Source organism: Rhinocladiella mackenziei (assembly GCF_000835555.1).
Source record: "Rhinocladiella mackenziei CBS 650.93 unplaced genomic scaffold supercont1.9, whole genome shotgun sequence".
Taxonomy (NCBI): domain Eukaryota; kingdom Fungi; phylum Ascomycota; class Eurotiomycetes; order Chaetothyriales; family Herpotrichiellaceae; genus Rhinocladiella; species Rhinocladiella mackenziei.
In genome coordinates, this window is record NW_013550596.1 from 591,721 (window position 1) to 615,867 (window position 24,147).

The 24,147-nt window shown below is 49.0% G+C and overlaps 10 protein-coding genes across 10 annotated transcripts; 4 read left to right on the top strand and 6 right to left on the bottom strand.

Moving 5' to 3' along the window:
* Positions 1 to 1,252: 1,252 nt before the first annotated feature.
* Positions 1,253 to 1,942, top strand: Z518_10420 (uncharacterized protein; the record flags this gene model as incomplete). Its single annotated transcript, XM_013411963.1, has 1 exon — positions 1,253 to 1,942. One exon carries the CDS (start codon positions 1,253 to 1,255, stop codon positions 1,940 to 1,942), a length of 690 nt encoding a protein of 229 aa, XP_013267417.1.
* Positions 1,943 to 2,040: 98 nt separating this feature from the next.
* Z518_10421 (uncharacterized protein) lies at positions 2,041 to 2,910 on the top strand (the record flags this gene model as incomplete). The annotated part of the gene is made up of 1 exon (XM_013411964.1): positions 2,041 to 2,910. One exon carries the CDS (start codon positions 2,041 to 2,043, stop codon positions 2,908 to 2,910), a length of 870 nt encoding a protein of 289 aa, XP_013267418.1.
* A 938-nt stretch (positions 2,911 to 3,848) lies between these two features.
* Positions 3,849 to 5,374, bottom strand: Z518_10422 (uncharacterized protein; the record flags this gene model as incomplete). Its single annotated transcript, XM_013411965.1, has 4 exons — positions 3,849 to 4,138; positions 4,188 to 4,658; positions 4,701 to 5,171; positions 5,224 to 5,374. The coding sequence occupies 4 exons, from the start codon at positions 5,372 to 5,374 to the stop codon at positions 3,849 to 3,851; spliced, it is 1,383 nt and encodes a 460-aa protein (XP_013267419.1).
* A 763-nt stretch (positions 5,375 to 6,137) lies between these two features.
* Z518_10423 (uncharacterized protein) lies at positions 6,138 to 6,623 on the bottom strand (the record flags this gene model as incomplete). The annotated part of the gene is made up of 1 exon (XM_013411966.1): positions 6,138 to 6,623. The coding sequence occupies one exon, from the start codon at positions 6,621 to 6,623 to the stop codon at positions 6,138 to 6,140; it is 486 nt and encodes a 161-aa protein (XP_013267420.1).
* A 758-nt stretch (positions 6,624 to 7,381) lies between these two features.
* On the bottom strand, positions 7,382 to 10,170 carry Z518_10424 (uncharacterized protein; the record flags this gene model as incomplete). The annotated part of the gene is made up of 6 exons (XM_013411967.1): positions 7,382 to 8,839; positions 8,889 to 9,257; positions 9,309 to 9,340; positions 9,391 to 9,616; positions 9,664 to 10,046; positions 10,122 to 10,170. 6 exons carry the CDS (start codon positions 10,168 to 10,170, stop codon positions 7,382 to 7,384), a joined length of 2,517 nt encoding a protein of 838 aa, XP_013267421.1.
* A 433-nt stretch (positions 10,171 to 10,603) lies between these two features.
* On the top strand, positions 10,604 to 11,503 carry Z518_10425 (uncharacterized protein; the record flags this gene model as incomplete). The annotated part of the gene is made up of 1 exon (XM_013411968.1): positions 10,604 to 11,503. One exon carries the CDS (start codon positions 10,604 to 10,606, stop codon positions 11,501 to 11,503), a length of 900 nt encoding a protein of 299 aa, XP_013267422.1.
* Positions 11,504 to 13,811: 2,308 nt separating this feature from the next.
* Positions 13,812 to 16,817, bottom strand: Z518_10426 (uncharacterized protein; the record flags this gene model as incomplete). Its single annotated transcript, XM_013411969.1, has 3 exons — positions 13,812 to 15,878; positions 15,937 to 16,027; positions 16,084 to 16,817. The coding sequence occupies 3 exons, from the start codon at positions 16,815 to 16,817 to the stop codon at positions 13,812 to 13,814; spliced, it is 2,892 nt and encodes a 963-aa protein (XP_013267423.1).
* Positions 16,818 to 18,659: 1,842 nt separating this feature from the next.
* Positions 18,660 to 20,116, bottom strand: Z518_10427 (uncharacterized protein; the record flags this gene model as incomplete). Its single annotated transcript, XM_013411970.1, has 2 exons — positions 18,660 to 19,548; positions 19,638 to 20,116. The coding sequence occupies 2 exons, from the start codon at positions 20,114 to 20,116 to the stop codon at positions 18,660 to 18,662; spliced, it is 1,368 nt and encodes a 455-aa protein (XP_013267424.1).
* A 527-nt stretch (positions 20,117 to 20,643) lies between these two features.
* On the bottom strand, positions 20,644 to 22,829 carry Z518_10428 (uncharacterized protein; the record flags this gene model as incomplete). Its single annotated transcript, XM_013411971.1, has 2 exons — positions 20,644 to 22,466; positions 22,517 to 22,829. 2 exons carry the CDS (start codon positions 22,827 to 22,829, stop codon positions 20,644 to 20,646), a joined length of 2,136 nt encoding a protein of 711 aa, XP_013267425.1.
* Positions 22,830 to 23,555: 726 nt separating this feature from the next.
* On the top strand, positions 23,556 to 23,911 carry Z518_10429 (uncharacterized protein; the record flags this gene model as incomplete). Its single annotated transcript, XM_013411972.1, has 3 exons — positions 23,556 to 23,558; positions 23,609 to 23,738; positions 23,796 to 23,911. 3 exons carry the CDS (start codon positions 23,556 to 23,558, stop codon positions 23,909 to 23,911), a joined length of 249 nt encoding a protein of 82 aa, XP_013267426.1.
* Between the last annotated feature and the right edge of the window lie 236 nt (positions 23,912 to 24,147).

Below are 24,147 nucleotides of genomic sequence, written 5' to 3' on the forward strand. Positions count from 1 at the left end.
ATATAGTGCAAGCCACTTCACCCCCCCCACTATCACCGATATTTGGTTCCCATTGTCCCGTTAATTCCGGCGCCATATGATTTCCCCACGGGGAAGTTGAACCGCCGACTATTAGAAAAGGCAAAAGCCAAGGTAAAATCGGTTTTGGACATCGCATACAAATCGTCCGCGCGGCATTCGTTTGACATCACCAGAAGAGCGAATTTTTGGTTCCATGTTGGGGACAACTTTTGTTTCCATGTTTGAAAACCAGGCGCAATGAATTGTTGGAGAGAAGCAGCCTATCTGTATCTCCTGAACCCGCCATTGCACGGGTTTTTGCAGGACCGGACTTCCCCAGGTTTTCGAGGCAGAAGTCAACTCCTCCTTGTGAGGTACTACCGGCCTAGATCGAGCAAGTGACCGGCCGCGTACGGCGATATATCAGCCACTCATTGAAGCATAACTCGAACAGAAACGGATGGTGCTGGCTGCCGCTATGTTGGACGTTGACGATTGAACCGTGCGCCTCCTTTAGGCGCCCACGCTCTTTCCGAGATCTCCGAAGGACACTGATCTTCTACAGAGTAGGAAAGGATATTCTGGGCTGCAGCCGTTTGAGGATACACTTCTAGACCTGAAGTCCATGAGTCCGGGCTTCTAGCCAACCTCTCCGAACTCAAAACACCAAATTTCCGTACAATCAATGGAAAACTCGGGGTAGGATGTACGGGTTACCGTCAAGTCCGTGATTGTTGAGCAAGACTGCTGAGATAGTGGGCCGACGAATGATATCCCGTGGCAGAATACGAGGGAGTTGGCGTCGGGCACCGGCGGCAGGAAGGCCGCTGTTGCGTATGAGTATTCGGTGGATCGTCAAAGAAAGAAATGTACCAGTAGGCCAGGGGGAACGTCAAGAGCCCGAAGTAACAAGACGATCCGTGACGTTCACAATACTGAATATGAGTTTCGCGTTGTTGGTTCTGCTGTATTCACACCTCAGGAGGTATTTTCTGTCTCGTAATGTTTTCGGTGCCCTTCCTGGCTACCCGAGGGCGCCGAAGGGAGGATGTCGTCGGACGCTAATGATAGTTTAGTTAAGGCAATCAAGCCATAGCCCAGGGTACTCGATCGGGCCAGAGCGTATACTTCAGTATGGAATCCTCAATTTATATAAGGATCTAGCTCTGGCCATCAACTACGTACCATTCAGTCAAAGGACATCACTCTCATTCCTCAAAACATTTTTACAGGACAACTGATTCAATTTAAGATGCCATATACTTCGCCGTGGGCACCTCTAGATGTTCCCAAATGCAATATCTTGTACTACCTTTTTCCTCCGAACACGGCTCCATCAAACGAGCCATTATGGATCAACGCCACCAACGCCTCAAACAGCCTTTCCCCAGCCCAAATGTTGTCTTGGACCAAAAGATTCGCTATGGGCCTTGACAGGCTTGGAGTCGCTCAGCAAGAGGCTGTCTTGGTCTTCAGCCCGAATCACCTTTTCGTTCCCATGGTATATCTGGCCGCTGCAGGATCTAAGCGCTATTTTACGGGCGTCAATCCCATTTACACAGCCAATGAAGTGGCCCATCAGATGAAAGCTATCGAGGCTGCAGTGGTTCTGGTTCATCCCTCCCTACTCGAGACCGGTCTAGCTGCAGCGAAACAAACTAATATCTCCCTCGATCGTCTCTTCATCTTCTCCGATTGGGAATGCCCCACAACTCAGGGTGTGCGAGATTGGCGATCGATAATTGCTTCAGAGAAGGATGCGGAGTCCTGGCAATGGGATTCTCTGGAAGGCGAACCCGCAGCGCGGACTATTGCGGTAGTCAACTTTTCAAGTGGTACTACCGGCCTTCCAAAAGGCGTTTGCATCACACATTATAACCTCGTTGCCAATACCGCCCAGGCAATATTCAACAAATTCAAAGGGACAGAAGCCGAAACCTAGGGCCCGAACGGTGGTTAGCCTTCTTGCCCCTCTATCATGCATATTCCCAGCTTTTTACCATCAATATTGCCTGTAAACTTCAGATCCCAGTCTATGTCATGGCTAAATTTACATTCGAGGATTATCTGAAATATATTCAACAATTCAGGATTACGACGATGCAATTGGTTCCGCCGGTTCTAGTTATGATGGCCAAACGACATGAGACAGCAAAATACGACATCAGCAGTATCAAGCATATTCTCTGTGGAGCAGCCCCTCTATCAAGTGATCTCCAGAATGAAGTTATGAGTCGCTTTAATATGGTGATTTGCCAGGCATGGGGTATGACGGAAACAACTTGTGCCGGAATTATGACCCCTGACATGACCATAGACCTTACCGGCAGCGTTGGATATCTTCTGCCGAATACAGAAGCTCTTCTGGTGGACGAGGATGGTAAACAGGTAACAAAAGATGGCGAGCCTGGGGAATTGTGGTTGAGAGGACCACAGATTATGTTAGGATATTGGAGGAACGAACAAGCCACGCGCGAGAGTATCTCCAATGGTTGGTTCAAGACTGGCGACATGGCTGTAGTAAGGGGTGGGAAGTGGTGGATCGTCGATCGAAAAAAGGAATTGATTAAAGTCAATGGACTCCAGGTCGCTCCAGCCGAGTTGGAAGCAGTCTTACTCCAGCACCGGGATGTGACTGATGCGGCCGCCGTGGGAATCACTATTCACGGCGAAGAGTTGCCGCGAGCATACGTCGTACTTCACCAGAACGCCAAAGATAAGACGACTGACAGAGACATTCAGGATTTCGTCGCTGGGAAGGTGGCCAAACACAAACAACTATCGGGCGGGGTCAAATTTGTCGACGAAGTTCCGAAATTCGCCAGCGGCAAGATCGTGAGGAAGGTTTTGAAGGAGTGGGCCAAAAGCGACGCAAAAGTAGTCGAAGCCACAGTCAAGGCGAGACTCTGAGGGTTTTCCCCTGCCACCAAGAGTTCACATCAAAAGAATGCTTCCTGTCTCACATTTCTGAGCTGCTGGAGAAGGGTTTCAGACGTGCTCGTCATCAGTCATTTCCAGCTGGAGTATATTGAGATGTTCCCAAATAGCTCTGAAAAGTCTCCATGTACAGGCTCGAAGTTGTGGGAAACGTGGTGGGAGCTCAGGCATCAGAAGGAGTAAGGGAAACCTGTCATCGTGGTAAAGGAGAGTGACAATCATGGTACTTCTTAATTATGCCTCAATATTTGAAGTCTGGGAGTTATACTTTGGTCGCGCTGATATTTCCGTCCTGAAAGGATGACAATCTCAACATATATGCAGTGGCGCCTCGAGATTCAAAGAGACAGCAGCGAAGCGACGTTCAATCGGTAATGATGGTTGTATAACTGAGTGACGATCCGGGGTACGCTCTCGTAGAAGGTGTCTCGACTCGTTAGTAACACTGCATAGCCAGGAGCTCCTTTCCTCCAGGGATTCGAACGTAGAGATAACCATTCCGCAAGTATTTCATTGTGTCCAGTCACTTCCACCTCGTTCCAACATCCCAAGCCTTTCAGATAATACATGAGGGAGCGTGTTGTATCGAGAGCACGTAATGTCAAAGTCGGAAGAACATGCATGTCACTCTGGATTAACCTTGTTGATATTTTTCTACTAAAAACGAAAAAAAAAAAAAGACTCGTGATAGTTACGAGGACAAAGTTCCCACTTACATCTGCTGAGCCTGTGCCATTGCTATTTCATTGGCATGGTCAGACACGGCCGCTTCCTCCATCATCTTTAGTCTGCCAACCATACGCTCTTCGACAGCGAAGCGAAACTTCCGAGGCGTAGAAATCGCTACACCGGTATAATCATACCAAGGAATCTCAATCTCTTTACCACTCGTATCTTTTTCCCGTCTAATATTACAAGCTCGAGACCTGCAAGAACAAGGATTTTTCCGTCACCTCTAACCCTGGACAAATTCGACGTCCATGGCCAAATCCTGCAAATCTCTTGAGATTTGGGTACGTCGTCAGGGGCTCTTGGTAGGTTGGATAACCGGGCTTCAGCCACCTTTCGGGTCGAAATGAATCCGGGTCCGGATACAGTTCCTCATCACGAAGAATGGCCCGCTGGTTCGGTATAATGACGGCGCTCTTTGGGATGAAGTAGCCTTCAAATACGTCGTCCTTAGTGACTGCATGTGGGAAACCTGCTTCCGTGTCAGTAATGGACTTTGACGTGTTGAAGATTAACCAAACCTCCTGAGAGAACTGGTCTCCATCGCATGGATTCTTTAATGACAGCTCGTACTGACGGGAGACTGCCGAAGTCGTTGAAGTCTGGCAGTCGTTGGTCGCCCACGACCTCGTCTATCTCCTCTTGGACTCGCTGTTGCCACTCTGGGAAAAGGCATGTATTCAGAATGATGGATTGCATTGCAGTGGCGGAGGTCCGGGATACGCCTCCATAGATGCTGGACAGAACCCAGACTATTTCACGGTCTGTAAGGCCCCAATCCTCTTTGGTTTTCAAGTATCGCCTGGCAAAGCTTTCGGGGCTTTCTGTCACCTGGTTCTTGTATTTCTCCGACTGCTGTTGCATCAAAGGTGCGAGATAGTTCCAGTGCCGCTTTACAAGCGCTCTGGCCTCTCTCTTGAAAAGCGCCAACCAGGTGGGAAGATACAGAAGTGAGGGAATAAATTCCACAACGTACATACCAGGAGCAGCAACTCAATCAATATTTTCCATGTATGAGCATATCTCATGGACACGTCGCTCCTCGGCAGGCCCTCTCTCCTCGGTAGGCCCGTATATTTGTTTGATCGAAGCCATCACTCCGGCCCATTCGAACCAGTAAGCATACTTGGAAGGGTTCTTCGCCAAGTCGATCACCATCTGCCTGGCTTTGGTCGTCTGTTTCGGTATGGACTGCTGTATAATGCCCGTACTCAGCATGGACTGTGCGAAGCGTCGCGCCCGACGCCAGTAATCGGTCCACCCTATGGCGCCTAGGAAGCCATTGTCTGTAATAAGACGCGGCATTATCAAAGCAGGACGGTCCGAGTAAATGGCTCCTCGCAAGCCAAGCAGCTCATTGGCTATTGACTCCCTTGATATGATCACTAGCGTAGTGCCAAAGGCTTTGACTTGATAAATCGGTCCGTATTCGTCAACCCACTCCTTGAATTTGAACCAAGCGTGCGACTTCGGGATGTCAAATGCGTTGCCAACGAGCGGCCAACCTGCGTTTCATAAGCTCCAGCTGAGAGTAGCATTCCAAAAGCTCCAAATTACCCTTTGGGCCTGGGAGTGGCTTCGCACCGGTGGGCACAACTTTCTTGTTCTTGAGGAGATTTCTGGCCACAGAAAACACGACAGCCCCAACAATGGTCAGAATCGATACTCTGAGAAGAGAAATATCCATGGTTATAGCCAAATACGCCATCGTTTATTGTTTACGCAGAGAGCGTTTCTCGTGTTGGAAAGGTACCTTGGTGTCGGACCAAAATTTCCCTCCCAATGTATGATTCATGCTTTTCCACTTCAACACGCTTAAGAGGTGGTTTCGGTTTCTGAACACGGCACATCTTAGGATCTGTGTTTGCCGTGCATCTCAGTCAGCCCGCATGACCCCGGAATTACTGGACTCGTGAGCATTTTGTGGTGGGGGGAACTTGGTGATCTCAGAATCATAACAACGGCAGAGTTGTGCAAATCCTGCCCCGGACATAGGGCGACTGCGTGTACAAGGACGATCTCGCAGATATTCATGGACTCCGAGTGCCTTTAAGTCCGCTGCCGAACATTCATAAAATGCTAGAAATTGATCACTGGCCAAGCTTCCCCATGGGAATTGGACAGGGAAAGTCGTCCTTCTTCCAGGTCTACGCCTCGAACGAGGCTTTGTCAAATCCTCTCATATTTCGTGCCTTCTCGACAATCTAGGAGCAGAGAATCTTTAATCAGTCAACGATCCGTATGATGGCCTTTGCTCAAATTCATCTTGTCCCCCTTGCCGTGATTCAGCAATGTGATATTGCAATACTTTCGAGGCTCAAACGCAACAATATCAGCAGAGAAATAAAGGAAACACCTATTCGCAAGGATTGTCCCAAGTATCGATAACTCAAAACCCACGTTGACATCTTCAAAATGTCCATTACTTCATCCATTGATCCGATGGTGAACCGCTTGACGAGTCGTCGTCATCAACGACTCCTTGACTGTACTTTCATGACGTCCGGGTTCCCTTGAGTCCAAGCAGGTGTGATTACAAGCTTGTTGACCTTCCACAAGTCTCCCTCGCGGACTATGCTAGCTTCATACTGATTTCCGAAAAAGTAATAGTCTTGAAATTGGGGACTTGGGCCTTGCCCGAGTCTAAAGTGCTGTGCAAGAACACAGCATGACAGGTCTGCTTTGTCTCCGTTGACTGTGCAACGAACATTGGTGGCGCTATGAGTAGTGTCCAACGCTTTCCCAACTGCCGCCATCAGTCGTTCAACTACAGCCGTTCTGCCGATCACTGGCTCATAGTTTAAGCCAGCTTTATTGAAAGGAGTGAGATCCATAATTGCCTCCTCGGTCAAAGATGAAGCGCAAAGCTCTGGATCGCCGTCGTCAAGAGAAACAACGAATCGGATTATCGCATCGATTGCAGCCTCTCTGTCGGTAAGGCCTCCGGCGTTCGGCATCTCGAGATGTATTACTGAGTCAATGGAAACCCGCTGTATGCTTTCTGGCCACTCTTAGACGTTCTGCTGGTGCTCGTGAGGCGAAAAGAGCAGATGTTCCCCGAGCACGGGTGGGCGTCTTTATAACCCTGCGATTTTTCACATGAATAGACATGTTTATTGCCCCGGCGCTATGTTATCTCCTTGCAGTACGTGATTGAAAGGGGACATTGAGGCACCAAAATTAGCCAACAGGTACAACACTTCCACATGACTCGTTTGAAACCCCACAGTGGAGATCGAGACGGCATTCAAAAGGGGGCCTAGACCTTGGCCTTGATGACAATCTTAGCTTTGAAGGTTTGTTCTCGCTTGAGCAAGTTCGGGATAAACGGAGATCTCGGAACTCTACAGCCGTCGGATTTCTCGGAGGTCTTTGGTTGAAATCACCCTTTCCGTGGCATCGGTCGTGGATTGCGGGGATGGGCACCTGCTCTATGCCTAAATCTGTCTTGGATATGATACCGTTTGGGGTTGATGAAGTACACTGCGGTACGCCATTTGGGCAAGTGTCAGTACATATGGGAGTTGGCGCCCGAGGGCGTGATCAAAGCTTTATCATCGATGAAAGAAAACTAATGTACTGTAGTCATGGTCCACAGTCTAAAAAGTAGTCGTAGCTTTACTTCTGGAGTGCCATCTTCTTCCACATGAAGTTCAATCCCTCTTAAACTTCGGTTAGTCACCTGGGGGTGGCAGCGTCGGCCTTTTCATGTATATCAAGTCATGTGGAGACCCCCTTGAGTGCCCGAATTCAGATTCCAGAGAGCGGACACAGGATCATTCAGTGCCAATGCGGCGGAGTAGGATAGCGGGTTTGCAGTCCCTGATGAGTTGCTTCCCAAGCTGCCATCCTCCAATATTGATAGCTTGGCAGCCTCATTAGCAGACATAGCAACTCTGAGCAGACTGGATTGGTAACTTACTCTGGGAGTCTCCGTACATTCTGGAATTGTCCAGCTTGCGGGTGCCTCGGATTCGGGGAATATCCGTGAGAAAGGAGAATATTGAGCGCAGAAACCGCTTTCTTGAGTTTTGGGCCAAGTCGAAAGGGCGTCCAAATTTGTTCCTTCTAATGGCCCTGGTCTTTCTAGGGTTGATCCGTCAGTATGCGCGCTCTGAGAAACACGTGGAGGACCGCGCCTCGGGAGGGTGGTCTCTAAGTTCGCTTCCGCGTCGAGGGTCGCAGAGGAAGTTTTGTCGGAAGCCCTGGAAAATGTTCGAGGCAATGTCGGTCGATGCGATGAAACAGAATTAGATATTAAGCCATTTCCTTTTGGCCATGATTGTCCCGTTTGGAAACATTGGAGATCCTTCGGACTTCGTCCGGCGGTATGACCCTCTGTCTCAAGCTTTCCCACCAGCATCTCCAGAACATCGGCAGCCTTGTAAGCTTCCATACTATAGTCTCGCATCTGGCTGAATATCCGGGCACTAATTCCCAAGGCCTTGATCATTTCAACCCGGGTTGGCATGCCATGTGAGGAAGGTGGGTTCGTAAAATTACCTGCGGAGGTGTTTGAGCATAGATCAGCACTGATTATCGTCGCAGCAAGAAGGTAGTCGTGAATCGCCAACGAAGTCTGATAATTGGTTAAGCTGCGTAAGCGGCCATCGACCGGAATCTGTTGATTTTGAATTGCCTGAAAGCGTAGTAGCGACATGGCTGAGCTCAGGCAAACCCGCCTGGAGTATAAATATCGATAATCTGATTTTGCGATCTCGAGGAATCGGCTGTGGACGACGCACAGAGATTTGTGGTGAATACTCGACAAAACGAAACGGGCGGATGTAAGTACGAGCGAATCCCGGCTGGACAATTGACTCAGCTTGTAATGATCAGGGACACTGTCGTAGAGACGTCTTAGTTCACGATCGATCTCGAGAACTCTTTCCCATCGGATTGTGTCGGCGCGGCTGATCTCCTGAAGAGCACGAGCAAATCCAAAAGCCAATTTGGTTTTCGCAATCAGGAAAGAAATCTGGGTGGGCTCGGAATCAGGCAGCGCTGCAGGTAGCACGGTGCAGTCCTCGTCAAAACCCTCGTCGTCGTGGATGTTCCGAGGAAGAGAACATTCAAGTGAGCGTAGTCCCACCATAGAAGGCAAGCCCATCTGGAAAGACAATAGGATATCGGCTTGTCTGATGAACGCCCAAGCCCTACGACGCATTTCAGCCTATCATGGTGGTTAGAAATCTCTCGCATACGACCACTGGGTCATTTACCTGAAACGGGGTTGACGTCAAAGCCGGCTGCGACGGTTGATGGTAACCCATCCTCATCGCCAGTCGTGTAATCATACCAATCAAGACCCAGACACCGGATTTCGCATCCCTGCTTGACACATACTCTGCATAGAGGTGTAAGATTAAAGCTTCGATCAGGAAATCATGGGGTTGCATATAGTCTGCAAGGATCAAGCAATCCGTCAGACGGTTACGGAAACTGGTGGCGAGGTCTTGACACTTTCCCTTATACTCCAGAGGCTCATCGCCTTCGCGTAAATAATCGAGCATAGCAATCCTTAAGATCGCAAACAAAAGAGCAACCCACACAATTGAAGTTTTACTTTCGTCAGTCCAGAAGTGTTCGTACTAAATGAAGGAATGAGCGGATAATAAGCACACATGGCAGCATTTTGGTACCTGCTTGTTAAATGTTGGTCCATGAAGGATGTCTACCAACGTTAGCTTCGACATACCATGCATTCAAAGAGTGGAGGCGTACAGATTGCAGGATACAGGTGGGAGAAGAATCTCGTAACCATGATGTCGCAACTATATCTGGAAGGCAGTTGTGAAAGGATTTCTGCTCGGCTCACGTTCTTCGCGGACCCAAACAGCAGAGTCGGGCCGGGATCATCAGACGACCGGCGAAGGATTTGGGCCATTTTCTTCGTCTGCTCCTCGTACTGTCTGTGCTGCGCACGTAAATGCGAACGAACTTCGCCAATCTATCTGTCTTGTGAGAAAAAGGATGTGGACCACTGGTATCACGGACCTCGTTTAGCAGTAAAGCCCAATGTGCCTCGTCCACGGAGAGACATTGCCTGTAGTCGGCACCAATCTCGATTGCGGTACTCGATCTGACGAGACTTGTCGTCGTTCTCTTGTCGTTACCTCCATGGTTCTCGGGGTCACCATTGTCCATAGCTGCTTTGTCGTGATTTTCGGCGTCAGTACAGCCTGAAAGCGTGTTGGTCTGCCCCTGGGGATGTTGATGGTTCTTCAAGAGTGTGAGTACTAAGTGCTCCAAGTGATCAATCCTGCCCTGAGCGGTCTCGGACAGGTCTGAAGATTCCCACAGCTTTGTGCGCGACTCAGCCTTGCGTGACACATAGCAGCAGGCGGTAATTTCCCCACGATTGACGCAATTTCCGCATGCTGGCAGGGCACGATCGCACCTCAACCTAGCCGGAAATCAATAGATAGGGGCAGACCTTTGCTGGAGCAACTTACTTCCGGTTCCGGCATGGCAAGCATGATATTGGCCTTCTGTTTCTCCCATTTCGCGTTGCAGCGTGCTCGACGTGTTCCCCTGGTCCACGGAAAGGTGGCATAGCATAAATCCGTCAAGCTATCGTTGTGGAACTATCGCTTCAATACTGCGGTGGCATCGACACGCCCCAATCTTTCGTGATAGTGATGTTTGTAAAAAGACCAACCTTCTAAACCGTGGACAGGTTGACCAAGTAGTTTCGGTCCAGGAACCGGGGATAGCATTCTCAAGCAGTGGGGTAAGGTGAATCTAACTCGGAGAAAACGGCCAACAAGCGGACTTCACATAAACTCTCTTTTCGGCCAATCAGGACAAACTAAAGCTATGGGATCTTGCCATCTCTTGTGTGATTCTGGAGCACGAGCTACATAGCCATAAAAGGAGGGACTACCTTCAATGACAACATGTACAGCAGCAATTTCTATTAATGCACGCCCGAAACATGACTGCATCATCGGCCCAGCGCGGCAAGCAGTGTCTGGTAGAGTTCCTTTCAGACGGACTTACTATTCGAGGCGTGTTACGCTTACCAAACGGAGATGGACCATATCCTATCGTTATTCTTGCCCATGGACTCGGCGCACTCAAGGAGTGGACAATTCCTGAGGTAGCCGATGCTCTTGTCGAAGCCGGAATTGCAGGACTGTGGTTTGATTATCGAAACTTCGGTGATAGTGAAGGGGAACCACGAGAGGAAGTAGCTCATTATGGCCGGCTCGAAGACTGGCAAAGCGCGATCAGTTACGCTACAAGCCTGCCTGAGATCGACTCACAAAACATTGGCATTTGGGGTACAAGCTTAGGGGGAAGAGATGTTCTAGCTGTGGCCGGTATTGATCGACGAGTCAAGGCTGTGTTATCACAAACGCCACTCATCAAGTGGATTCCTTCGGCGGCCGCCCGGATGGCCGGGTTCGGCGACGACCTTGATCGATTTCAGCGAGAGCTAGCCGAAGACCGCAAGAATAGGGCCTTAGGAAAAGAGCCCCGCTATATCCCGTTCGTGAAAGATTCTGGCGACGATGCTAAAAGAGAATATCTCGAAACATTGAGTGAAGCAGAGCTTCGGAACTACAAAGCACGCCTCACTCTGCAAAGCTATCAACCAACGGTGCTGGCCGATGTGACACCACTCATAGAGCTGATAGCTCCCATTCCCCTTCGATTCATCATTGCTGAGGATGATTTTCTACCTGGGCAACGGGAAGCTTACAACGCGGCCAAGGATCCCAAGTCTCTTGTCACTATCGGAGGTCATCATTTCTCCCCTTACACAACCTCGAAAAGAGAGGCCATCGTAGCAGCCAAGGAGTGGTTTGTTAAATACTTGACCAGCAAGTAGGAAATAAATGTTCCTACATCTCTAATCATCTTTTTCGTTTTCTTTCTCCCATACACTGGTTCTTCCGGCTTTCAAACATGTTGCAGTTGCTTGCATGTTGTCCTCTTCGTCTAGAGCCAATCATCAACAGGTGTCATATGATGCTGCCCGATAGTTCGCCAGCGCCAAGGCGTGTCATAAGAAGATGATCCAACGTGAATAAAAATGGAAGAAACGTGGTGTCGAGCTAGGCAAGCTTTTGAGTGTCGCAAGTTCAATCGCCGGCGGAACCTCTGGTGCAAACTCTCCATTTTTACTTAGCCTTATACATCGCTTCTGCACTTTTCCTATCAGTAGAAGATTCGATCCGACAATTTTGGCAGCCGCTCTGTTGACCACGGTCACAACTAGCGTGCCAAAACTGATCCAAACCAGTAAAAGGTATAGCTGAGGGAGCAAAAGATTGGAAGAAACCGTCTCCTGCATGTACAACTGTGAGACGACGAGAAGAAGGTCGTTGGACAGACTTAGCAGGACACGTCTAGTACAAAGAGCTGCGAAACTGATCGCTGCAATTTGAAGGGTGACACTCAGAAACATCAGGAAATACCCTGTCCACAGACATCCTTGGCGGCTTATTTCGTTCGTAATCCACTCAGCCAAAAATTCCGAGGCAAACATGCCCTGCGTCACAAGGCTGCCAATGAGCTGTTGGACCTCGGTGGATATGCCATTTCCTCCTGGTATTGTTGGACTTGCATAACTAAAGTTCCTGGGGAAAGCCGAGCATATCTTGACAAACATTGATCATTCCTTGCTCCAAGCCGTTGATTTGAATTGTGATTGTAAGACCCCTTTTTATTATCCCACCATGAATCATGGGTAATCCTAGGGCTTGAGACCTTGGCTTCATGCAAAGACTCCTCCGTTTCCAAATCGGTATATTCAAGATGGGTTTCCGATAGCTTACGGTCGTGTGTAGTTCGCTATTTGGAGTAGAACGAAATCCAAGAAATTGCAGCGTGTGAGTGGTGAGAAGAACAATCTCAGATGGGGGGTGGGTGTCTTTACTAGCAGCGGTCAAAAGCTGAGAGACAGCAAGAGGGTAGTGTTTGAAGAGTTCTCTTCCCTGTCCCAAGCAATAACGGGGGTTGTCAAACTAATATGGGCTCATAGCATTCCTGTCTTCTGGATCCCAGATTCAAGGCTAGCAACACCTGTCTTCGTCTCCGTTTCACATCCTGTGTGGAGATTCGAAGTCAGACACTGAAGGTAGGAGACTAAATTACGCCCAAAAAGGGCAAGGAGAGTTCTCTCTATAAAAAGTGTACATTTGCGTCTTTGATGTTGACCTCTTGCGGTTAAGAAACGAGTGCTTTAGTTTGATGTACATGTCTTCCTCCCACTCGGACAAAGCTTCGAGGCGGGGCTGAAGTGGGTCTCGTGCGCAAAGGTCTGTTCGCTCGTCGAAACAATTTTCCAAAATGGAGCCGTGTTCTCCGAGAATGAATATTTCGTGTCTGGATCCAAAATGTCCCGGGTAAGGCCAATAGTACATTTCATACCCAGATCAACACTTTTGGAGTTGTGAGTTACAAGACAGGCCAGTTCCACACTTAGATGAACGGCAAAAAGGAGCGCGCACCCGGAAGAAGACAGTGCCATACTGTGACTTGTATTCTTGAAAAACGTTGTGTGAGACTTCTTGAAAAATGACATCTCCAAAGGGGCCTTGTCGCGTCCGCAACATTGAGTGCCACGGCGGTGTTCAATGCAACCACTTTGCAATACGAGGCACCCAACTTGACCAGCTTGAACTAATCAGGAGCTATCGGAGCATCAAATACTTGAAATCCACACGGATCTTCTCTCTAAGATTGAAGACATTCCTTGTTGGAAAACTTCTCATGCGTTGTCCAGACTTCAAGATGGATGACCTTTGAACAAACGCGGTAAGTTATCCCCGGATCCGTCCGATAGTTTGGACTATAGTTGCTGTAGATTGCCCTTCGCCGATGTAGCGAGAGTTATAAGGTAATGACATTGCGGGTAGAGTTTGAAATGAAATATCAGCGATCTTGACAATTAGTAGGAGCAACGCTAATGCTCAATTTCGCAACACGGAGGCCTGAAACAAAGGTCATTGAATTCGTAAGATACCTCTGAAGAGCGTATGGTTTCGCAGGACGTGCTTTCGCCAAATGTGGGGTGCGTTGAGCAGATATTAATTAAATGCTCCGTGCTGTAAGTGGTGCCGACGGTACAGAGGTCAAAACAACAATTACTCCTGGCCCTTCCTTCCTTGAGGCCTATCAATTCGTAAGTATTACTATGTTGCCGCCGCCCCTTCCGTACCGATTTCGTTCATCTCTAGACCAGTCGGTCTATTCGTTTGGGCAGAAGGTCTTCCATTAAATGCTTTCCTCACCGCAGTCGATGTGGTGCTTCTGTTCGACCCTGGACCGCGAACACGCAAGATATCTTCAGCGTGATGTGCCAGCGTGGCTGGATCAGTATATGTGCGAATGACTGGTGGGACAGTTGAATTTCCATCAGATCGCGAATTCGACGTGCTGACAATTGGTGATTTGACTAGTTTTGTGGTTGATGAGCTTGTATGAAGACTACTCATGCTCGTGGAAGTCTTTATTCGTGGCGATGCAAGGTTGAGTTTGGTGGCAACACGGGTGACTGCCCGAAATTCAAAATCTGCTGGGTCTTGGGTGTAGTCGGTCACGATTTTTGCCTTGCGCCGTGGGACAAGTGCTGTAAGATCAAGAATCTGCGCAGCGCGGAGGAAAGGAGTTGGTTCTTTTGCTTGAACAGAAGTTCGTTTGGCGAATGAATTTCGAAGAAGCGATCGCAGCAAGAGAATAATAACGAGAATGATATACTCGACCAAGAGAATTATCGTCCAAACCGGGACGAGGAGAGACCGTAGAAGAGTAAATAGTAATAGTCCAATCTTCTGCAACACTTTCACAGATGCCTTTCTTATGATGATGAGAACTAAAATAACTGGGCCTTGTTCACGACGTTTTCTGGCCTTCTCACGCTTTCTTTCGTCTTCGAGGGATTGTTCGACTCGCTTTCTGATGCGTTCCATTCTTTGTTCGTGTTTGGTGGATTCTGATTCGGCAGAATCCTTCCCGAACTCAAGCTGTGTAGATGACTGACGTTGGTGGAGAGAGGACTTGGAAGAGTTCGGATGATTGAGGATCCCGAAGGTGGTCATCAGAGCAATTAGCTCGCTGACCGGAAATGCCACAAGTACATATTCCATGAGGAAGAAAAGGTAAATCCATCCGCTGTATTGACGTTGTGCTTTGCGCACTGGAGGCTTGCTGACGGCAAGATCTTCATGTAGTGCTATTGCTCGATCCCTCCAATCCTTCCGTCGATGAGCTCGCATACGGAGCCGTAAGAAGGAAGAGCAAAACGACGTCGTGGATGTCCACATCTTCAGGATGTGTTCTAGATTGAAGACGAGAAGAGCTGTACCTAGTGTAATGGTGGGGAGGGCAATGATGAAGGAAGTAAGGACCCGGCTAGATGGCGTGAGAATTTGCATGCTGAAAATTGATGTGGCAAAGGAGAGTGGGAAGAAGAGGATTGTGATGTACGTGAGGAGTCGGATATTCTCGCCTTGTCGCACAGCAGTCCGACTGTCAAATAGAGCGGAGGCTGATATCAGTCCAGTCCGAAGATCTTTGACCTCCTCAATTCGTTTCCTGATTCGGGAAACTTTAGCATCAAGCTCTTCGATGGCATCGTCGATATCTTGGACTCGAATATTCCAGTCTTCAACCGAAACTCGCGGGTCCTGCAGTCGAGGTAAAGAGTCAATCTTGAACCGTTTCCACGTTGTGATCGTTTCGAGTAGGGTTTGCTCGAATAATTTATAGGCCTGCAAAGCCCAAAAGTATGTCTTGGAAAGGGAAAATTGAGGATCGTCGGCCATAAGATCGCTTCTATCTTCCAAGAAGATGATTTGTCTTGAGGATTTGATCTCACTCTCCACCGCTTCAATGGAACTTTGCCATCGCCAAAGAACGTGATGGAGTCCGACAGATATCCAAGATAGCAGTAGTATCGCCGGCGGTTGGTCAAGCAAGTATGGACGAAATGAACCGGGTTGAGTGTTCTTCTTATACGGGTCGAATTTGAAATATGCTTCTGCCAATTGAAAGCAGGTTGCGATGTCTTTGAAATGTCCAATGAGGAGAAATGACAGCGTTTCTTCATGAATGAACCTTGTCTCCGTAGCCATTTCCCTTCCAAATGGTGCTGATTTACGCCATTGTCGTGGATCATGCTTGGTCGATTCGGAACTGGAGTATTCCGCCGAAACATAGTAGAATGAGAAGTGATATTCGATTGTAAATGAGCTCCAACTCTATATCAAGTCAGCTCGAGTGCTCGAGTGCACGTCGTGAACAGGAAAGGCTGTATACCATATCACCAAACTTTAACAAGCTGACCTTGCCCCAGTTAGAGAAGCTCAGATATCGTTCGACGAAAGCGGCCATATAGCTCAAATCTGATCTAGAAATTGACATTGGTCAGCCGTCCTTCTCAAATCCGTTGATAATTACACTTACTGCGGTGTGGAGCCGAGAATTGCGGCAAGAACCAGGGGTGATAAGTCCACGATCTGGAACAAACGAATGGAACATCGACTTGTATGGTCCGCTTGTAACGACATATGGTGAGAGGAGGCAGGAGGCCTTCGATCTTTGATTCCATCCCATAAGACGCGAACATGCTTTTTGTACTCCTTGTACGAAATAGATCGCTTCTCTTCCCGTGAAGATAAATCATCCATCCAGACCTGGCAGCTCGACCGATGTGACAAATGTGTTCTCTTCATGAATTTCGACAATTCCGGAAACGAAGCGGCGTAGCTCCAGGATGTCCATCTGCTTCTCTCACTGAGAACCATTTCAATGTGTTCTGGTCGGTCCCAGTAGAAGAATTTCTCCATGAAATCTTTCGACTTGGTAGCACTCAAGGACAAAATTCCTTCCCATATCTTCTCATTCGGATTTGGGGAGCTGGCCTGCTCAACTGTTGATAGTCTGGAAAACCTAGACGGTAGCGATCTGGCAGCAAAAAAATTGTTTGTGTTGAGCCCGTTAACCTCCTGGAGCTGAAGGGGGTTCTTCCAACAAGGAACAGAAGCATCTTGAGTAGAAATGAGAAGCTGGCAGAGTTCTGTGTTTTGAGCAGCTAGATTTTCATTTGTTTGGAGAATAGCTTGAAGAATTTGTTGCAAATCTTGTGAGTCATTGGTTGCGTGTGCGGATGAGCTTGTCAGAATCTCAGCCTCGGCCATTGTTGTTCATGACTAAGTCAGGGACCACACGGACTGAGCTGGAAGACGAAACGAACGGCCAAAACAGGAATCATTGAAAGAAGAGGTAAATTCATCAATAGCAGATATCAGTATTTGAAGGAGAGCTTCTTCATTGAAGTTCAAACTCAGGGGTTGAGAAAAAAGGGCATTTTGAGTCTGACCATGAGGTTACTCCGGTGTGCTCGTATATTTTGATTTTGAAGACAGCAATCGTAACGTCGGTTTGCAAACAGATTACTCCATATGTCCCTCATACGTGATTGCATTGGGGCCAAAAGTATCAGGAGCCCCCTTTCTTGTATTAGCCCCCTGTCTCCCTTTTCCTAATTCGACAAGGCCCTTGTCTTCCGCACTCGTATTCATTTATCGACGAATTATATTTCAGGAATCTGCAAGAGCTGAAATGCTTGGGAACTACTCACCGCACCCACCTCCAACATTTCTTTTTCGGTGGCCCCTTATCACCTCAAGCAAAAGGCAGAAGGGGGTGAACCAGGCCGCGAACGCATGAGTACGGCTTAATACGAATTGTCAAACCTTGAAATATTGGGACTATCTTCATCCGTATTTAATTCCCCCATTTTGGTCAACACTCCCCTCGAAACTCTCGCCCGGAACTTACGTAGCCGATCTCGAGGCAAACCGCCGTTCAAGAGTTCCCATTCCATTGTTCTGCAGTTTTGGAGGTTCGATTTGTTCCAACATAAAGCTGGATGCCGCACTGGCATATTTCGCTGCTTCAGCAGCATCTTTCGTCTCGGTCCAACCCACAGAAAATCCTCCCAAAAAGGCTAACCGACGACCAGACTTTTACCTGCTTGAAAGAGTTTGAATCGTAATAGGAGGAAGCCATCCTGGACGGTCATCATTTCGTACCACGACGCACCTGTGCTCTCCAGCTCTCACGACAACGAATCTCTCACGGTTTGGTCAGATCCCAGAACTCGGAAATTTTTCGGCCAGTTCCACAATTTCGTCAAGCTTGAATTCTGCTTTGGTCCTCGCCCAAAGAAAGATAGAATCTCATTATGATTGGGAGGCGAAGACATCGATTTCTTTCACTACAGCCATGCAACAATTGTGATTTCCGGCGAGACATGTCTTTCTCGAAGGCTCCCACGGGATGAATGGTCGACTCAATCCGACGGATTTCCAAAAACCGGGTTAACTCTTCCACTCCTTCAATAAGCCTATTTGATGGTGTCAACTGGTGGAAGCAATCCGCCGTGAGCATCTTCAACCCCTTCGAGATCTCATTCTTGATAAGTTCCCTCATTTCAAAGGGGAAATTATCCCCGTATTCGAGCCACCCATGCAACCTGCGTTGCTTCAGCATCTGACAAGAAAAGCCGTGGACCCATGTTGCCTGAAAGTATAACTTAGTTCTGCTCGTCCGCCGCATGCTTGGAATTCTTACGCCACGCTTCAGAGCCACCAAGTGACTCGCGTTAAACATCTCCATTTCCTCTCTTAATCTCATCGGCTACCGCAAATCCAAGCATTGTCAGTAATGGCTGGTCTTTTCGTCGTTATGGAAGTCATTGTCGTGTACGCCGATGGAAACAGAAAATGCAATTCGAGACTTTGGACTTGTATATTTATACACCTGTTGGAATTCATAGCAAGAAATCACCATCTAGCTTAGGTCACCAAAGAGGTGTCGACTGTCGACTTAAATTAACCAACTGATATCACCATCTGCGCGACTGTCGTGTCGTCTTTGACAAACAGATGATTTTTCCAGAGCAAGAACGAAACTGGCCGCTTCTCTGAGGTCAAATACATGGTGAGCCCTTGAGTGAATCATTTCAATCTTCAATATCATAATGCTCTCACCAAATCACCGACATGGCGGACTTTCTTCAACGCCCAGCAGGTCTGACTGGCCTTCCGTGCCCTCTCGATACCCAACACCAGACTGGCTTGGTCAATGAACTTCTCTTCCAGCTGCTCATCCGTCATGGGAACATCTAGGCTTCCAATCGCATGCTCAACATGGCAATTCAACGCCTGCCTGTCTTGAAACTCAACTACCATCTCTGCCTCGTCTGTTCTGAGCTGGTCATCTGCAATCGCGTCGATTTTGTCTCTAACAGAAATCATCTCTGCATTGGTCACCACCGAGTCATCATATTGCGCAGGCCCGGCCTTCCCCAGAACCAATCCTACCGCGCCACCGTGGTAAACGCTGAATTTGGCCTGGAGCCCGTCCTGAGGCGTTTTCTTTCCCGTCAATTCCAGGACGAGCGGGTGGACTTTCGAAGACACAGCCTTTATATTCGAAGCAGATAGACCCTTGGCTTTCATCTCTTTGTGCAATTGAATACAACCGTCAATGACAGGATGGACGACAATACCACAAGGGAAAGGTTTAAAAGCATTCCTGTCGATCTCCCACACTCTGCCCAACGTTGCGACTTGCAGGTCGAGGTTCTGTGTTGTACTGACAACGTTTGCCCAGCCTCGTTTCGCCTCCAGCGCTTGCAGAGAGCTGGTATACCCGTTCAAAGCGAGGATGGCGGCCATCAGTCCATTCTGCGCAGCTCTTCCAACGTGAAATGACTTGGTATCGGATCCAAACATCTCGCGGAGTCCAGCGACTTGGGTCGCAGCAATACCGATCGCATGCGCCACTTGCTTTTCCGAGAGATTGAGTAGTTTGCCTACGGCCACCGCGGCGCCAATGGAACCGGTCGTGCTGGTAATGTGCCTGTGACGATGGGCATTAATAATACCGTCTCATTCATTGGAGTTCTACGAGGTTCGCGGTTGGGAAGGAAGAAAGGAGAAGCGCCTTACCACCCTACATCGTAATGTGCCGGCCAGACCGCCAATCCGACTTTACATTCCACCTCGATGCCAACGACAAGAGCGAGAATGAACTGCTCGCCACACACATCCGCCCCCGACGCCTCCGCCTGCGCAAGCAACGCACTCGCCACGGGCCCCGTTGGGTGGATGATAGTCTCAAGATGCGTATCGTCATAGTCATGGACATGGGACGCAATACCATTGACCAGAGCAGCGTGAGACGCATCGGTTCGTCGAGCAGGCAAGCCGTCCTGACCACCCGCGCCGCCCCCGAGAATACTCGAGGTTGGGGCGCCAAAGAACGCTGCCAGCGCCTTCGAAGCAGTAGTGGTCGTTGGATGCGTCGAGCCCCCTATCGCGCAGCCGGTCCAATTGTAGAAACTCCTGACCGCGGCTCGCACGACGGATTCCGGTAGGTCGGCGTAGGTCAGGGAGACGGCCCACGAGGCGATGCGGAGCGTTGCCATGGTAGAAGGACGTGCGAACGTTCGGACAATCTAGTAAGGGAAATTCTTGAGGCTTCCTATGTGGTCTCGTCCTGATCTTCGAGCTGGGTTTGCTCTCCAGTCGAATAGTTACTGCGTCATTTACATCGCCTGCTCCTAGTATCCTCGTACTAGGTAGATGATCACTCGCGCGCAATGTTGCTCACCAAGTTTCTCGTGTCGATAGATCGACAAATGCTTAACTAAGAAAATTCCAAGGTATTCTGCTTGTTCACAAGAGCCCGCTTCCGTCAGGCATTCCTTTCTTTTCAGAGACAAAACTTCTTCTTGCAGCCATCCTCCCCACGGGATTTGCGCGATACGGCAATGCCTGCCAGAGGTGGAATTCCCCCTCATTGACCCCGACGTCGCAGGAGGATCGGCAGTTTCTCCGATAGACTCGACAAAAGCGGAGAGTAGATGTAGTATCCATCATTGACTATATGCAGTACTTATATCTCATGATGTTCAGTTTCGGCATGCGTATCTCATGCTGGATCTCAATGTTTTCAAGGCATCAAAATCGCTGCCGCAACCTCCACCGCCCTCGCCGACTTCTCTACCCAGATATTGGCCAGTGTAAGATTCTCAGCCTCGACCGACTCTGTAATACCAGGCCACTCTACAGGAGCATATCCTGTATCCAAACCCGGCGCAAATACGACATGTTTGTAGAATTCTCTTGTCGGCAAACCACCCTGCGAAACAAAGCCGCGGCTGAAATCCCTCAATTTCGCGTTGACCAGCTTGATCTCCTCGTCAGTAGAGGCGGAGGACATGAACGACGTCAACGCCGAAGCCGAAGCATTGAACGTTGTAATTGCTGCTTCGAGCGGCGATAAATCGACGGTGGCATTCGCTGCTTCAATATCTTCGACAAGGTCCTCAAGGTACAGCGTCATTTGGACGCCGTAGTTTTCGACATTGAATGGGATGATCTCGTCAGTCGCCAAGTGATATGCCAACAAAGACAGGTATTGGCCCATGACTTTGTGTGTGATGAAGTCTGGGTCACCGAACGTCGTCATCCAGTGGAAAGTGTCGTAGTTGGAATGATAGTGATAGACTGGATCGTCAGAGCCACCTCCACAGCCGACGTCGAGTGAACTGATGCCGTTATGAAGGAAAGACGTGTAATCGCTTCCAGAACCCAAAACGCCAACTTCTCCTTCAGATAAGCCGTACCACACGTCGTAAAGAGTGAGGTTATCATAGCCGCGATATGGGTACACGACTTTCTTCATGGTCTCCGTGGCAATTTCATGCAATTCTGGCGATGCGGACAAGTCGGGATTGGGGCCCGATGTCGCAATGTCGAGATTGAGATAGGCAACTGCCGCATCTTTCAGCCAGGGGATATATTCTTCGACCCATTCTGTGGAGCCAACCAAGCCGTATTCCTCTCCATCCCAGGAACAAAGGACAATGGTACGCTTGGGCTTCCATCCAGTCTTGAGGAGCTCTCCGAAGGCTTTGGCCAGTTCGATCATGACGGCGGAGCCGGAGTTGGGATCAGCTGCTCCACCAATGATCCAAGCATCGCGATGGTTGCCCAGGACTATCACTTCGTCTTCACTGGTGCCGTTGATGATGCCAATGGCGTCCCATATCCATGTAATGTCATCGCGCATGACGTTGGACATGGAAATGGTGGTTCCTGGGGCTGGCCCGGTTGAATAGGTAGCGTTGAGTTTCCCGATCCAGTTTGTGCGATTGACGGTTTCGCCGTCTGGACCGAAACCATCGAGGGCTTGGATCAATGGTTGTGCTTCTTTCCAGGACAATGGAAGGGATGGGATTTGTGGTGTGACCACAGAAATGTCTGAACGTGGCGAGTCGAACTTGGACGGATAACCCGGAGTGGTCGGATCACCGGGGAATGTGGACAGATATTGGACGCTGCCTCGCTGAACCGAGGTTGGGTTCCTTGCTGGTCCATCAGGATAGGGCGCATAGCCGTTCGCCTCAGTAACATTACCATCATCAGCGGTGTCGGTGAAAATGACACAGCCAATCATGCCATATTGCTGGGCATTTTTGACCTTGAGCCCGCGGAATGGACCACCGTAGCGTGCTAATGCAATCTTACCTTCAATCTCAACACCCAAGGCTAGAAGGCGTTCCAGATCAACTTGTTGGCCTCGACCGATATAGACATACTCGGCCTCAGCGTCTCCGGTGAAAGAGTAGCCATGGAAAGTAGGCACGCTGTTTGGATATGTGGTAACATCATCCTCGGCCAATGCTTCTTCCGTCAATGAAGCAGCCCAAGTGGTTCCATTAGCGTAAGTCAGGGATAAAGAGTGTGATACGGGATAGTTCAAGTAAGTATCTGGGGGGTGGATCAGATAAAGTTCAAGGATTGGAGATATCAACACGGACAATACGACGCCAACCCCGCTTTGAAGCCATACTCATTCCAGCGATCGGCGGTCCACTGAGCCATTGACTTATTGGTGCCCGCTAGGTGGAGGCCATGAGTGTAGTAATAGGACCACGATTCAATGGAAGTATTGTCGAATGAGTTGATTAAGATGGCCTCAGACGGATCCAGGACGGGAGGAAAGTGTGTCTCCTGCCGCTTTAAAAGCGCAGTGTGAGGGTTAAATGTTCGAAGCTGGTGGTGCTCTCGCTGGCAAGCCAGCACAGAAGACGTCGACAAAGCCAGCAGGGTCAGAGACGTTGTTGTCTTCATTTTGGCAGAGCATGCAAATCCAGCGGAAGTTCAGGAAGCATACCTCCTCCAGAGTCGGAGCCGTCCTTGATATACCTCTTTATCGCCCATGAAGCTTGGAAATACAACGTCGATCGCCATTTAGTAAACATCTTGAAGTTACTCGCCTGCCTCATGAAGAAAGGTGACAGGTACATTGCCAAGGTGCCCGAGGATTTATTATCAACATGATAGGAGCCCTCGGGAAGCTGTAAGGCCATGGACAATGCAACCACGGAACCAGGGTTGTAAGAAGTAGGAATGGAGCTGCCTGTTCTTGGCTTGAATGCATAGTTATCAACCGAAGCTTGGACAGCGTCATTGAGCGAGACGGGTCTGGTGTATTGGGAGTGTGGAATTGGGATAGATAGGCAGCATATTTCCACGTGATGCTGTGACGCTGCCTGCCACGTGATGAGGAGGCCCAGTCATGTGATACTGGTCTTGGCAAGCTGACTTTAAAGAGATGTCGCTTTGTACGTTGGTGCCTCAAAGGGGTAATGAATATCTGTCATCATCCGCGTATCAACATTGATCAGAACCCCGGCTTATTTCGACTCTTCATCTCCTATATAGATCCCACCACTCCGCCGATTGCTGGAGAAACCTTCAGCGGAGGGGATTTCATCCACGATTAATAACGTATCCATCTCACGCGACCCAATCACTTCCACCCTCATTACCTGCCAACCCTTCAACCTCTACAGAATGGTGAGTCTCATCCATCTAGTTCCAGTATCTCAGAGTCTCACCCGACCAAGGCCCAAACACCAGCTCAGCGGAGAGCAAACGAGAAGCATGCGAAAGGCGTGGAAAAGCGAATGGGCAAGCCGGAGTCCGCCTACAAGAAGAAAGAAGTCAAGAAATCTCCCGTCAGCATGGCAGTTGTTGGTATGCGTGCTCGATAATCCTGCAGTTAGGTTCGCCCCAGTTAATGAAAATTAACAGCTCTTCTCGTTTTTGTGGTCATTGCCCCAATCATCATCGAGCAGTTACGGCTGGTACCACCGATTTGGCAGTTCTTCGTGAATCTTCTGGCCAAGATTGGTCTGGTGTCAAAGTGAATCTCGAACTCGAATGGCTCTTTTGAATCTTCTCGGTCGACGGAAAGGTTGATTCTCATTAAGAGGACTGGCTAAGGGGTGCTGCCACCCTATTTAGATCGAAATACGGCGTCTGGATTACAATACCAGAGCTACTCAGGACATGTTGTCCTGAAAAAAATACCCTACTGTACACATTAACCTCTATGCAACGGTCTCTTTCCTTTCACGCTCGTTCTCGTCGATTTGATGTGAAA